Source organism: Balaenoptera musculus, chromosome 17 (assembly GCF_009873245.2).
Source record: "Balaenoptera musculus isolate JJ_BM4_2016_0621 chromosome 17, mBalMus1.pri.v3, whole genome shotgun sequence".
In the NCBI taxonomy this organism is placed as follows: domain Eukaryota; kingdom Metazoa; phylum Chordata; class Mammalia; order Artiodactyla; family Balaenopteridae; genus Balaenoptera; species Balaenoptera musculus.
This window is the reverse complement of record NC_045801.1, coordinates 75,701,284-75,715,302: the sequence shown is the minus strand read 5'-3', so window position 1 is coordinate 75,715,302 and position 14,019 is coordinate 75,701,284. Positions and strand designations below refer to the sequence as shown.

The 14,019-nt window shown below is 38.1% G+C and overlaps 1 protein-coding gene across 2 annotated transcripts in view; it reads right to left on the bottom strand.

The window, feature by feature from the left end:
• Positions 1-1,967: 1,967 nt before the first annotated feature.
• Positions 1,968-14,019, bottom strand: part of BPNT2 (3'(2'), 5'-bisphosphate nucleotidase 2) — a 32,621-nt gene continuing 20,569 nt past the window's right edge. For both annotated transcript variants that reach the window (XM_036830038.1, XM_036830040.1), the window contains 2 exons: positions 9,188-9,349; positions 1,968-7,653 (listed from right to left, as the gene is read on the bottom strand). In XM_036830038.1, coding sequence (XP_036685933.1) covers positions 7,382-7,653; positions 9,188-9,349 — 434 coding nt within the window. In that variant the 3' untranslated portion in view covers positions 1,968-7,381. The remainder of the gene's footprint in view (positions 7,654-9,187; positions 9,350-14,019) is intronic.

Here is a 14,019-nt window from a genome sequence, read left to right as displayed (position 1 = left end):
GAACCTTCATAAATACTTGTGGTCCACTTGGTACTGAAATATTAATTCAGAATGCTAATATGTGTACATACAAAATTGTCACATGTAGATATTTTTCCATGAGGAGAGGAAGAGCTTGCACTACAGAGCTTTAATATTAAACCAAATTAAAACCCAAATATGCATCAGCTGAGGAATGGATAACGAAAATGTGGTACATCCATACAATGGAATATTATTCAGTCATAAGAAGGAATGAATTACTGATATATCCACAGCACGGATAGATCTTGAAAGCATTATGCTAAGTGAAAAAAAAGCTAATCACAAAAGACTGCGAATTGTATGATCTCATTTATATGAAATGTTCAGAATAGGCAAATCTACAGAGATTAAAAAATCAGTGCCATTGCCTCGAGCTGAGAGATCTGGGGGTTGAAGGGAAAATGGGGGAGGAACCACTAGAGGGTTTCTTTTGGGGGTGATGGTAGTGTTTTAAAGGCGATTGTATTGATGGTTGTACAGCTATGTGGATATACTAAAATCCACTGCATTATGTACTCTAAATGGGCGGTCTGTATGGTATGTAAGTAGTATCTCAATGAAGCTGTTCTATTAAAGAAAAAAAAGATAACCTAGGGGTTTATATTTAACCTGGACTCCAAACCGGTGTTTCTCAGATGTGAGCAGGCATCAGCATGAAACACAGATTGCTGGACCACTGCACCACCGCGTCTGATGCATACCTAAGTCCCCAGCGGATCCTGATGCCCTGCCTGGCAACCACTGCCCTAAAACAGCAAACTTACGAGGCCAGAGAAGCGCTTGCCCCAAACAAATCCCTACCTCCTGTTTCTACATGGCCCTGGATGAGGATAGGCTGACATCTGAGGGGATAAGAGAACTTGCAGAGCATCAGCAAAATCAAATAATACTGCAGGTGCATTAAAACCCATCCAGTCACATATACACAATGGAATATTACTCAGCCATAAAAAGAAACGAAACTGAGTTATCTGTAGTGAGGTGGATGGACCTAGAGTCTGTCATACAGAGTGAAGTAAGTCAGAAAGAGAAAAACAAATACCGTATGCTAACACATATATATGGAATCAAAAAAAAAAATGGTTCTTAAGAACCTAGGGGCAGGACAGCACTAAAGACGCAGACGTAGAGAATGGACTTGAGGACACGGGGAGGGGGAAGGGTAAGCTGGGACGAAGTGAGTGTCATGGACATATATACACTACCAAATGTAAAATAGCTAGCTAGTGGGAAGCAGCTGCATCGCACAGGGAGATCAGCTCAGTGCTTTGTGACCACCTAGAGGGGTGGAATAGGGAGGGTGGGTGGGAGACGCAAGAGGGAGGAGATACGGGGATATATGTATACATATAACTGATTCACTTTGTTATACAGCAGAAACTAACACATCATTGTAAAGCAGTTATACTCCAATAAAGATGTTTAAAAAAAGCAGAAGCATTCAGGGACAGAAAGCAGTATAGTTGTTACCAGGACGGGGGGATGGGGAGCGACTGTCCAAAGGGCACAGGGTTTCTGTTTGGGCTGAACAGGTTCTGCAAATGGATAGTGGTGATATTTGCACAACACTGTGAATGTAAATGCCACCCAATTGTACACTTAAAAATGGTTGAAATGGCAAATTTGTTATGTATATTTTACCATAGTAAAAATTTTTTAAAAAAAGGAAAAAAAAGTAGATGCAGCACACCATCTTTCAGACATGACCAATTTATTCAGAAAATTCAAATTTCAGTTTGGCAAAGTGTATCCAGGGGCAGAATTTGGGATGATCATTTCATCGGAGGCAACCACATTTTCTAGAGCTATTTGGCCATGGGGTAGTATCTGAAGGAAAGAAAACAAAACTTTAAAAAATAATTTAGGGTGTGTGGGCGATAAAACATAAATATTTGCAGAGGAAACCAAACAACCAGCTTACACAACTGAGGCATGAGAAATGCTGATGCTAGTAGAAACCCTTTATTCCATTTAGTTCGACAGCCATTAAGCACCTAATTTGTTCCAGACACTGGGGTAGCTGCCGAGGCTGAGGTGGAAGTACAAAAATCACCAAGACGTCATCCGTGTCCCTAAGAAGTTTACAACAGCACATGCAGAAGTGAGGGCTACAGGTGAGGCGCCAAAAAGCCTGCTCAAAAACCTGGAGGGAGGAGAGTTTACCTTTACTTCTCAGTAGAGGCTGCAGTCGGGACCCTCTTAAATTAGGTGGTGTGGGTGAGGCAGGAGATAGCATGCCCAGCAAAGAAAACTCTGGCGTCTAAGCGTATCTTGGCAACAGGAAAGGGTCTAGTTCCTCCACAGCCTTCAGTGCGTGAGAGGGGAAGGGGTATTCAAAGGTAGTTAGTTTTATTTTAATTCCTCTCATCATTAGCCCATTATAAGAGATTGACTAGGAAGTGAAAAATGATTAAAAAAAAAACACACCACATCCAAGTTTGAAGAGGCAGGGACACAGACGGGAAATACCATTTCATAGTCTTAGTGTAAACTCAACTGCTTGTGTATATATCCATTTAGTAGCTTAAGTAAAACCATCAAAAGAGGAAAAAGACCCACTGGCAACACCACAGTCCATCACGGCAGAACACAGTCTCTCCTGTTAGACTGTAAAGCTAGTTTTGGCTACTGCCAAGGGTGGATGCAAGGGCACAATGGAAATTGAAGTCCGTATTTTACACACAAATTAAAGTCTATAAGCATTTCCAACTTAACTGAACATAGATGACGAAGAGGGCTTAGAAGAGATAATTTGGGGAGATAGATGAACTCTTTGCAGGCTGATTTAAAGATGACTTGGGGTGCTGTATCTCCTATTTTAAAAAAATACAGGATGAACAGGTCTGAATAATAGTTTACTATATGTATAACATACGCCTCAAAAAGAATTCTAATGCAACATACTACTAATCAAACATCACAGTTTCTGCTTTTGCAATTTACACAAATTACCTGCATTTTAATACTTTAGGGAACCCTTACAAACACAATACACAACAAGTTGTAATATTATTCATCATCCTTAACTTCTGAAAGTTTGGGTTATATTATCTTAAAGGAAAACTAATATTTATAAATCTCATTTTCCCACAGAATTAATTCATCACTCATTTTAAAAAATAATTTTTAAAAAAGAAGCTTCCCTGTAAGCCTTTATCAATGGTAAATTGGAATGCAAACACCTGCTAGGCTTTGATGAAATAAAAATAAACAACTTATTATGACCAGCACCTCATAAAGACAAAACCTCCTTTTGAAGTACAAAGTTCAGTTCTTCTTGCCCTCTTAGTAAATGCTAATCCGAACCCTCTCCGATCTAGGAACCATTCTGGTTTATGTCACATACATACAGTATTTTTTAACATTAAGAAATTCTTGACATGATACCATAAATAGTTGTTAGAACCAAAGTGACTCAGAGTACTAGAATAGATATAATAGCACACTGAAATGGTTTAAGAGTAAAATTTAAAAAAATCTATCATGGTCTTATTAATTCAAATTAAAAACCAAAGGATGAAGTATCATTTCAGACCTATATACATCAACATGCCAGTTCTTATAAAAATGCACTTTAGTTGTATATGCAAAAATAATTTTATATTAATTTTATTTAACTTTAATGAATTTTCCCCAACTCTAACATTAAAAACATTAAAAGAACTTAAATTTTAATGGCAAAAGTTCCTGTTTTCCCCATCTATTAAAAAAAATTTTGTTTTCCCTTATTAACATACAATGCCCTGTTGTTAAGGCACAACTTTTTTTAGGATAAAAATGAAACCATAGGTTTATTTTACACAACAGTTACAAGGCAGACTTTTGTAGGCATATGCTGAGAATAATTAAGTAAGTCTTAAATTCAACCAAGATCTAAACTGAAAAATCACTGCTTCTATCCACAAGCAGTCAACACATAGCCAAGATAAGTAGTTGCAACTAGATTCCAAACAGTTCCTGTTTTAAACCTGCCAGAGCTCGTCTCCAGAAGGCCATTTTCAAGCTGTTATCAAGGAGAGGCAAGCTGGATATTTTCTTTTCTGAGGAATAGGGGGTGGCACTCCAGCTTTCTTTACTTATGTTTAAGCTATGAGAGACAGCTGTCACCTTCAAAGCCCGAGTAAAATCCAACTTTTGAATTAAACATCTGAGACAGGGCAGATGCTTGCTTGGCGGCCTCCCTTGGCTACCCTTCCCCTGGGCTTTCTTCTTCCCTAGTCTTTTCTTAGCCACTGCCCCTCCCACTGCCTCTGACTCAATTTGCACAATATTCAAAGGAAGCACCCAGAAAACAGGAAGAATTTGCACAATTACTACTTAAAACACACAGACCAAGACGCTTGTTACTTCATTATACAGCCATAAAAAATTCAATATTTAGAATCAAAGAAAAACTCTAAAATTGGGGAAAGGGGACAATTGAATGACAAAGACAAATATGACCCATCTTGTAGGCTCTGATGCTCTCAACTGACATAGGGACACAGTATGAAAACTAATAGAAAAAGCAAGTTTTCTCCAGCAGGCATAGCCAGCCAACTCCTGTATTTTCTGCATTTTCATTCTTTGAAGGATGGGTCAGAAGAAACGCTTTGTAAAGACAGAGGACTTGGGTTACACTTGACAGTTACTTTGGTGGTTTTGAAGGTGATTTTCCTTTACTTTTTGAGGAGTCTTTGAAAAGTAATAGTCAGCTAGGACTCTGCCAGGACTACTCTCTCCATCGGAACTTTACTAGAGTCTCCGTTCTGCCCTAAGATTTCAGCAACCAATCGTGGGATGTAGGTCTACGAGAGAAATCGTGGATTAAGTGCTGGGGAAGAGTATACTGGTGAAGAAAGAGAAACAGATATAAAAGGAGAACATTAATCAACAGGCTAGGGTGATAGGGAACAAGGTAGAGACAAAGAGGGGCTGAGGAAGGGGACAGTTGATGGATCCTGGGGTTATCAGTGTCAAGATGAGGGAAAGGGAGACAAGGAATTGGGGAGGTGAGGATCACTAAAAGTAAACATTTTAGAAATAACTGTACTTATGTCATTCTTGGGAGATATTATCTGTCTCACTTATTCATGAAGGTGTTTTACTGGTATGTCCTGGCACAATAATGTCTTACATAAATAAATATAAATACTGTTCTTTGTACTTACATTAGTTCTATAATGTATACTGACTTTTAGAAACAAAACGTTTTAAAATGAAATTTTTATAAAAGCACTTAAAAATCATTAGTACTATACTATACCCAACAAATCACAAAAATAACGCATTAAACTGTCGGCCAGTATCTTAATTTTTGTGCACAACACAAGCCCTTCACAAAGTCATTATCTACATGTGGTTTAATAAAATTCAAAATGAAACCAAAGCACCACGCTTGCTAATAAGAACTAGCCCCATTTCCTAATACGCTAGTCCCTTTTCCCTAAGTTTGACACATTACAATGAAAACAAATGCTTGTACCGCAGGACTCTGGAAACAGCATATTCCTTTGCCATCTCTCCTGAGAAAAAGGCTTTCCTCATCTCGTTGCAAAGAAAGATGCAGTCTCTAATATTCTGCTCAGAATTCCTAAGTCCTGTTTAAATATCAAGTGTTCCAACTACCAAAACTTTGAATGAATTTTCATGAACAAAACCCTACCTATCAAGGCCCATTACCCTACCAGATTGGTGACCAGTTGCTAGAGACTGGGTGGTAATGTGTGTATCACACTAGGTCCGATTCCCCAGTGAGGAATTAGGACCTTGGACAGTGTCATTTGCAAACCTAAAGTTGTGAGCACATTCCACCAGGTGGGGATGCCCATCTTCTGGTCAACTTTACCTCCAAGATGGGAAAATAAATGGAAAGTTGATTTACGGTTAAAAAATTTAAAGAGAAAAAGAAAGAGAGAGAGAAAGAGAGAGAGAGAAAGGAAGAAAGATATAAAGAAAAGAAACCATGAAACCATAAGAAATCCCTCTCCTTATCAGTGTGTTATGGAATAAAACCATAGCAAAGTCACGTGAAATAATGCTACTGTTTACCTGAAATTTCCAGCTATCACACTGAGAGAAATCAGACATCCCAATGAAAGATATCCTACAAAGCAAGGTTCAAATTACAGTGACACAGTGAATATGTCACAACCTTTCTTCCAACCAGATTCTGCACACTTCAACTGGAAAAAAATTCATCAAAAAGTAACTTCAATCTTCATTTTTTTTAATATGAAGAGAAGATACAAAGTATCTCAAAAGTTAATACTTTGTTTGTTTAGGTTAGATCCATTTATTAATGGTAAAACTAACCATGGCAAAAGCAACCTTAACTTATTCTTGATAATGAGAGAATCTCTATATACAAACCTGGCAAATTTTTTAAAAAGTACTATAACAAGGCTTTTGAAAATAATAAAAGCTAGCTCATTTCGTGTAATGTCAAATAACTTTCAGTTAATAAGAGGATCATTTATATTTTTATAATGCCTTATACAGCATATTTAATCCCTAATGAGAAAATATACCAAATTCTAATGCTAACCCTGAAACCTTAATCCAAACCTTACAAGTTAAAGACCAAATGCTGGTCAAGAGGGAAAGGATGGAACCATGCACTGTCCATAGGGCAAATGAAAATTACCAGCAAGATGGCAGAAGTGTTGAACCCAGAGGTACAAACGCACTTTTCTTTAGAAAAACAAAACAAAACACACACACACAGAAATTACAGTTACAACGCAACCATCATATATCTATATTCTCTACTAGCTGGTGAACCTGTTATTAAAATTTCAAAGAAAAAAAACAATTTAAGCTTTTTCTATTTTAATCCATAAGAAATATTCGGTAAGCGATAAATAGAGAATTTGTTGCATATTAATGAATTTGTAGCTTCTTGTGCTTTCCATCTGAACTAGGGGTAAAAACCCCCAATTATTTTATTTTCAATGAGATATAATTGTAAAGTAATATTAAACATCTACACAAAATCAATCCTTTCTTCAGCCCAATTCTATATGAAAGTACTAACAAACAGTGAAGATTCATGATATTGTGTGAAAATGGTGGCTCATAACAATGCAGACTCGACTATAGATTTTAATTCACAAATATATATATATATATGCGCCTTGTGTATGACAACTGTACGAAAATAGTCTCAAAAATAAAGACAATACTTGAGACAGGAAGCAACCCATTCTCCCTGATCTTGCATCCTATTACAGGGAAAATAAGTCTCTGATGCTTCATAAATACTTTAAAAGGTTCAGGATGGCCTTCACCATGCAGTCTCCACCGATGCTTTGACGCCTCCAGCGTTTCAGGCTGACCGTTCAGCTCTGGAGGAGCTGCGACCTGTAACCAGCGTGGCTTATTTATGTCCCGTCTTCTCTAGACTGGGGAGTTTTCTGACCAGGGCTTGGTGGTTCACTCTGATGCTGGCAAGGAGCCCCCCTTCAACGCCGTCGGCGCCCGTGTAACTGATTTCTTCCCCACTCAGGGTAGTCATGTGCCCCCCAAGGGCTTTTAAGATGGCGTTGCCGGCACATATATCCCACTTCTTGATATATGTCACATGGATATATAGATCAGCTTTTTCTTGACTCTTATCAGGCACATCCAAGAGTGCTAAAACTTTATAACCTACAAGATAAACACAGAATTTAGGTTACTGTCTGAAAGATTTGAAGAAAGGAGCTTACTGTTTTGAGTACATTGTTAAAATAACAGCACAGGGTGTGCAGGAGCTCTCTGTACTATCTTTGCAACTGCTAAGTCCAAACTTATTTTAAAAAATAGGTTTTTTTTAAAGTAATAGTGCAGACATTAAACCCAAATGAGCAAAAAACAAAAAAATACTGCAAAGTAATTTATTAAGCTGTTCTCAAATATAAACAAATATATGCCTATAATTTTTTAAATTTAAATCTACTTTGCGCTTGTCTTCTACAGGGTGATACCTTCAACATGAATCGTTTCCTATGGACTATTCCACTAAAGCTAAACACCCACAGGTTTCCCTTGAGTCTCCAGGAAGGCTGGATTTGAAAGAAGAAAGCACAAAATAGTGCTACTATCTTAAGTCTTTTTTGTAATGAGGCAGAATTTTAAAAATAAAATAATAAAATAAAACAAACCCAGAAGAAACTGGGTCTAAAATCTAGTTTATCCCATTCCTACTGGGCATTTTGGATATCACCTTTCCTAACCAACCTAAGAGCCTGTAAGAAAACAATAAAGCCATGTTAAGAAAGACACGTATAGGTCAGCAGTAAACTAAAACTGTTAGGCTTATAGGTTAAAAGCACTACTTCTCCCTTTATTACTGTGCTGAAAAGGTTTTCAAACACAAATGTTTCTGACTATAATTTGCTATCTGTTTGAATTAAAACACTTCTGTCATATTAAACAATACTCAAAACAAGGGTGGGCAAATGACCCATGAGCTAAATCTGGGCCATGGCCTGCTTTTGTACAGCCCTCAAGCTATAGATTTTTTTTTTTTTTTTTTTGTATTTTTAAAGTGAGGTTAAAAAAAAAAATCAAATAATAGTATGCAAAAGAGATCATATGTGACTCACAAAGCCTAAAATATTTACTATCGGGCCTTTCAGAAGAAGTCAGCTGACCCTGAGCTGGAACACAGGGAATGCAATAATACAGAATCGACATTAAGCTGGATGGGCACTAGACTCTGTGGCTCCTCCCAGACACGAAAGCTGAGGAGTTCAGGGGCGTTAACAGCGACCAAGGGGTTAGCCATTCTAGTAACACTTCTGATGATTCCTGGCAGCCTGCTGCTAAATAAAGCGTTGTGATGTGCTGGACCTTGCTTTCTCTCCTTGCTATTCTTACAGTTAAACTAATAGCACAATTATTTCACAATCAGATCATATATATAGCAACCATCAATGTCAGAAATAGGCTTTTGTAGTATTCGAGGAACAGAAATCACCACTGTGAGACTGTTTCTATTGTGAGACTGTCTCTACCAAGGAGGCACGTGTGACTGAAATCCCGCTCTCGAGATCACCAAGTAGGAGACCACGCCTGCCTTGAAAGCCCACTGTCCATTCTCACTTTCTTCCCAAGGATGGGACAACCAAATCTGCCTCCTGACATGGCCTTGGCCACGCAGGGAACACTGCACAGGCACCGCAGGGGAGTAGGAACATACCAGCACCACCCGCCGGGATGATTGTAGTCTGGTTTCCGAAAGTCTGAAGAGCAACCTGCTTGACCATTCCTGAATGTGAGCGAGACACAACGATCCTCGGGGTCTTCTCATTGTAAGCGGTGCGGGCTTTCACATTTGACCCACGGTCTACCATCGCCCAAGCTGGAAAGAAAATGTAATAGCCAGTAATGGCACTGAAGCTTTTAAAACCAGAACTCAAAGTACCAAGAGTGACTGAAAAAAAACTTCTTCCGAAGAATTACTCATACTTTTTTCCAAAACAGGAAGCTTCTGTTTTCTGAGTACAAGAGTAATATGTTTATTTTTTTACAATAGTCACATATTAAGACAAAACTAAAAGAGGCTATGCAATCCTGCCCAGCCAGAAACAGTGACTATTAACTTCTTGATTTAAGAAAGCCCAGGCTCCGGAGCTCCCTGTAGGGTAGCTGCCGAGTCTTCACTGGGACCATGCTGCAACTCAACTTCTCCCACTTCCTTCCCTCCCTTCCACAAATCTGATCCCAAGAGCACTCTCTAGTAAACGTCCTGCACTCTAATCTCCACCCCAAAGTCTGATTCCTGGGCAACCCAACCTGCAGCAACCTACGACATAATTCAAAATTAAAAAACGACTTTTCTTCTATACTACCTTTTTGTCTGATATATTCACGGTTTCAATTATTTGTATATTGGCTCAATTTCCTAATGAGCTTTATAAATATAAAACAGTCAAAGAGGTATGTGAGTTAGGTTTACATATCTGCTACATCAGAGAGTATAAAAAGAAAAAGCACTAGATTTCAAAATAGACCAGAAATTTTTAAGAAGGTGAGGAGATTGCAGAGATGGCTTGAAATGTTTTTCTTGGTTTGAAGTTTTCTTTACTGACTACCAAACTATACAAGAAAACAAACTTACTCAGAAATATCCCAATGAGATTACTGTTCTAGCAGTCACTCACTGGGAGATAAAATATAGTCCACTACAGCTAGCAATGTCAGCAGCTACGTTACCACTTACTCCTGGCTGCAGAAAAAAATTTAAAAAACGAACAGAGTCTAGGTTTCTGAGTTCCCCAAGCCGATGGCAGTCTCTCAGATTCTTCTCACATGTCTTTCCAAAACCACACACAGCAACAAAGAGAACAAAAACACAGTTAACTAATACCTAAAGAATAAGTAGGAGACAGAGGATAGCTATAAACACAAATTTATCAGAAAGAAGGGGAGTAAATACCAAAGACCAGCAGAGTAAGTACTGTAGCTGACCCTGTATAGGGAATACGGCAGGAGCTTCACGGAAGTGCCAAGACGTCAGTGGTGGCAAACTCAGACAGCAACAGCCAGAATCTCTCCCCAGAAGGAAAGGTCCCATCTAAAATGAGAACTACTGAAAGGAGGCCTGAGACTCGGCAACAAAGCAGTGAGTAAAGGAGGCTTGGAGAAGACACGGAAACAAAAGTGATGTCTCAGAGCATACTGGATGAAGTACAACATCTTTTAGGACGTTTCTCTAAGAGAGACAATTTGGAAGACGGCAAAGAGGACTAAAAAGAAGGAAGGGGTTGAAGGTAAGGGCCCTATTGAAACAAGAAAGGGTCAAACAAGAAAGAAAAAATGTGAAAACAAACAAAAAAAGATGCCTACTAATAAAGACAATGCCTTCCTCACACTAACAGAAAAGAAAGCTCGTGAACCGAGAATTACCCCAACCCCTGTCCTGCTACCACCCTTCCCTCAATTCCACAGAAACTGGATCAAATAGAAATAAGAAATATAGAACTGCAATGTCTATTGAAAAAGAAGAAAACATAAGGAATGATGATTAAAACATTTCAGGCTACTTGAAAATTTCTACAAAGCAGAGTTAAGACTATAATGCAACACTGCAACATGGTTAAAAATAAACAAGCAACAAAAAAATAAAAAGAATGCCTTGGAACAAATAAAAAATAACAAATCAGAAGAGATAAATAAACAATAGGAAGATATGAAATGGGAACTCATATAACACAGGAAAGAAACTGAAGAAAAAAAAAAGGACAAAATCATTAAAGGCTTAGTACTAAATCACAGGATACACAAGGGACAAGAGAATTGCCCAAAAGCACAGAAAGCAATACGAAAAACAAAAAATAAATGAAACAAGTAAACACATAAAAGGGACCAGAGTAAAAGTGACCCATACGGAAGCCAGTGAAAGAAGAGTCAGCATACATAATTAGGAGTCCACGAAACAGAAAAACAAAATGATGAAACAGAACTAATCTTTAAAATTATGATTCAAGAAAATGTCCTTGAAATAAAGAGAACCTAAATGTCCACATTGAGACATAATATGGAGACAACTGCCCAGAATGCCAACTCTGAATCTGAGATAAGTCGTAGTTCTTTTATGAGACTCTAAAGATAATGTTCTTTGGCATTCCAGGCAAAAAGACCAAGCTACTTACAAAGAAGAGAAAATCAGGTTATAAGCCTTTTTGTCAAGATTCAACACATGCCTACACAGATGTCACACCAGTTCAAGAGTGTATACCATTTAACCAAGAAAAAACGGTGTATAGTGGATTGAATAATGTCCTAGCAAAGTTCAGGTCTACCCTGAGCCGTCAGAATGTGACCTCATTTGGAAACAGGGTCTTTGCAGATGTAAAGCTGAGGTCATAATGGATTAGAGTGGACCCTAAATTTAATGACTGGTATCCTTATAAGAAGAGGAAATGCAGAAATACAGAGACAAAGAGAATGTGAAGAAGGAGACATGAACTGGAGGAAGTGTCTACAAACCAAGGCACGCCAAGGAATGCCTGGAGCCACCAGAAGCTGGAAGAGGCAAGGAAGGAGTCTTCTCTTGAGCGTGACACTGTCAACCACTTGATATCAGACTTCTGGCCTCCAGAAATATGAGAATACAGTTCTATTGTTTTAAGCCACCCAGTCTGGGGTAATTTGTTATAACTGCCCTAGGAAACAAATACAGTTTTAAAATACATGTATTTTATAACTAGCCAAGTGGTCTTTCCAAGTATCAACACTATAGAAAAAGCTTTTCCCATGTAAGAACTCAGGTAATTTGGCATTCAGGAGCTAGCTCTTCTAAAGTAATCTATTAGAGGACAGGCTTTATCCAACCAAAGGATGACTGAGGAACTCTCAGCAAAAGTACTGCTGGTAAGCACTGAGTAAGTGTAACTGTGGATTTAAGAGAAAGACAAAGATAGGAAAAAGGTGTAGAAATGTTACGTCAGAGTTGATTACTGAGACTTGAAGGACACCATTTAAATCTGAAGATTTGAATAGTGGAGTAGGAAGATAAACATCAAAAAAATATGATTGACTAAAATGGGACAGTTGGTCAAGAAGGCTAAACTAAGCGAATTTAATTGCTGCTGCTAGGAGAGAACCAACAGGTAATACCTGAAGAAGATGACTATATAGTGGTATTTAAAGAGAAAAGTATATATTAAAGTGTTAGTAAAAAACGCAACAACAAAAGAACAAATTAAACTTAAAAAATAATAACTGTAGTTTGAATCACATTGAATATATAAAAATCCAGGAGATAAAGATCTTAAAGAGAGAGAGAGAATGCTTACTCTTGACCCAGAATAACATCTGTTTGCACCGGAGGTGGTTTTTACCCTAACCCTAACTTGAAAATTGGTAAAGGAAAAGAGTACAGTGTCTCTGAGTAGAAACCACGTTTTACGGTAAATAATAAGTAAATAAGTAACCCCAAGTTGATGGAGAACTTTCTCTACAGAACTTCAGCTAACATATGTAGAAAAAAACAACAGGGGCTTCCCTGGTGGCGCAGTGGTTGAGAATCTGCCTGCCAATGCAGGGGACACCGGTTCAAGCCCTGGTCCGGGAAGATCCCACATGCCGCGGAGCAACTGGGCCCATGAGCCATAATTACTGAGCCTGCGTGTCTGGAGCCTGTGCTCCGCAACAAAAGAGGCCACTATAGTGAGAGGCCCACGCACCGCGATGAAGAGTGGCCCCCGCTTGCCACAACTAGAGAAAGCCCTCGCACAGAAACGAAGACCCAACACAGCCAAAAATAAATAAATAAATTAATTAAAAAAAAAAAACATTAAAAAAAAAAAAAAACAGACTAGAAAATCTCATTTTACATCTTAAATAGATCTTAAAACTATTATATGGAAGGTTTAATGGAATCCTGATTTCAAATGATGCCAAAATCTCTCTCTAGATTACCTGCTGATAGCAAGAGAATGACCATAATTTTATAACTGAGAAGTCTGGTCATGAACACCTTAACCATCTTATTAACATCATTAATAGCGAGATGAGACGTATGTCACGTAATGTGATGCAGTAGGAAGTACATGAAGAGTACCTAAAATGTGTTCTTGAGAAAAATATTTAACCTTAATCCAATCAAGCCTCCAGATCCGTTACACTTTATAAGAAAAAGATGAAAAATAAACAAGTTAAATAACAGCCTGGGAAAATAATCAGAAGAATCCAAAAGGCAGGACATTCTATGACAAGGGACCTGATCTCCTCAACAAGTCAATGCATGGGGATAAAGGGGACTGGGGGCTGTTCTAGGGTCTAGATTAGAAGAATTTAACACAGCAACCTAACAACCAAAAGAAATGCTTGTCCCTTGACTGGATTTTGGTCTGAGGTAACAGGTTGTAAAATCCAATTGAGGAACAACTGGGGGAAATGTGACTATTGGATCAATTATGGAATAATTCTTAATTTTATTATTATATTAATAGTACTGTTCTTGTTTAGAAACATGTTCTTTTTAGACATGCATATTGAAATATAAAGGGGTAAAATGTCATGATC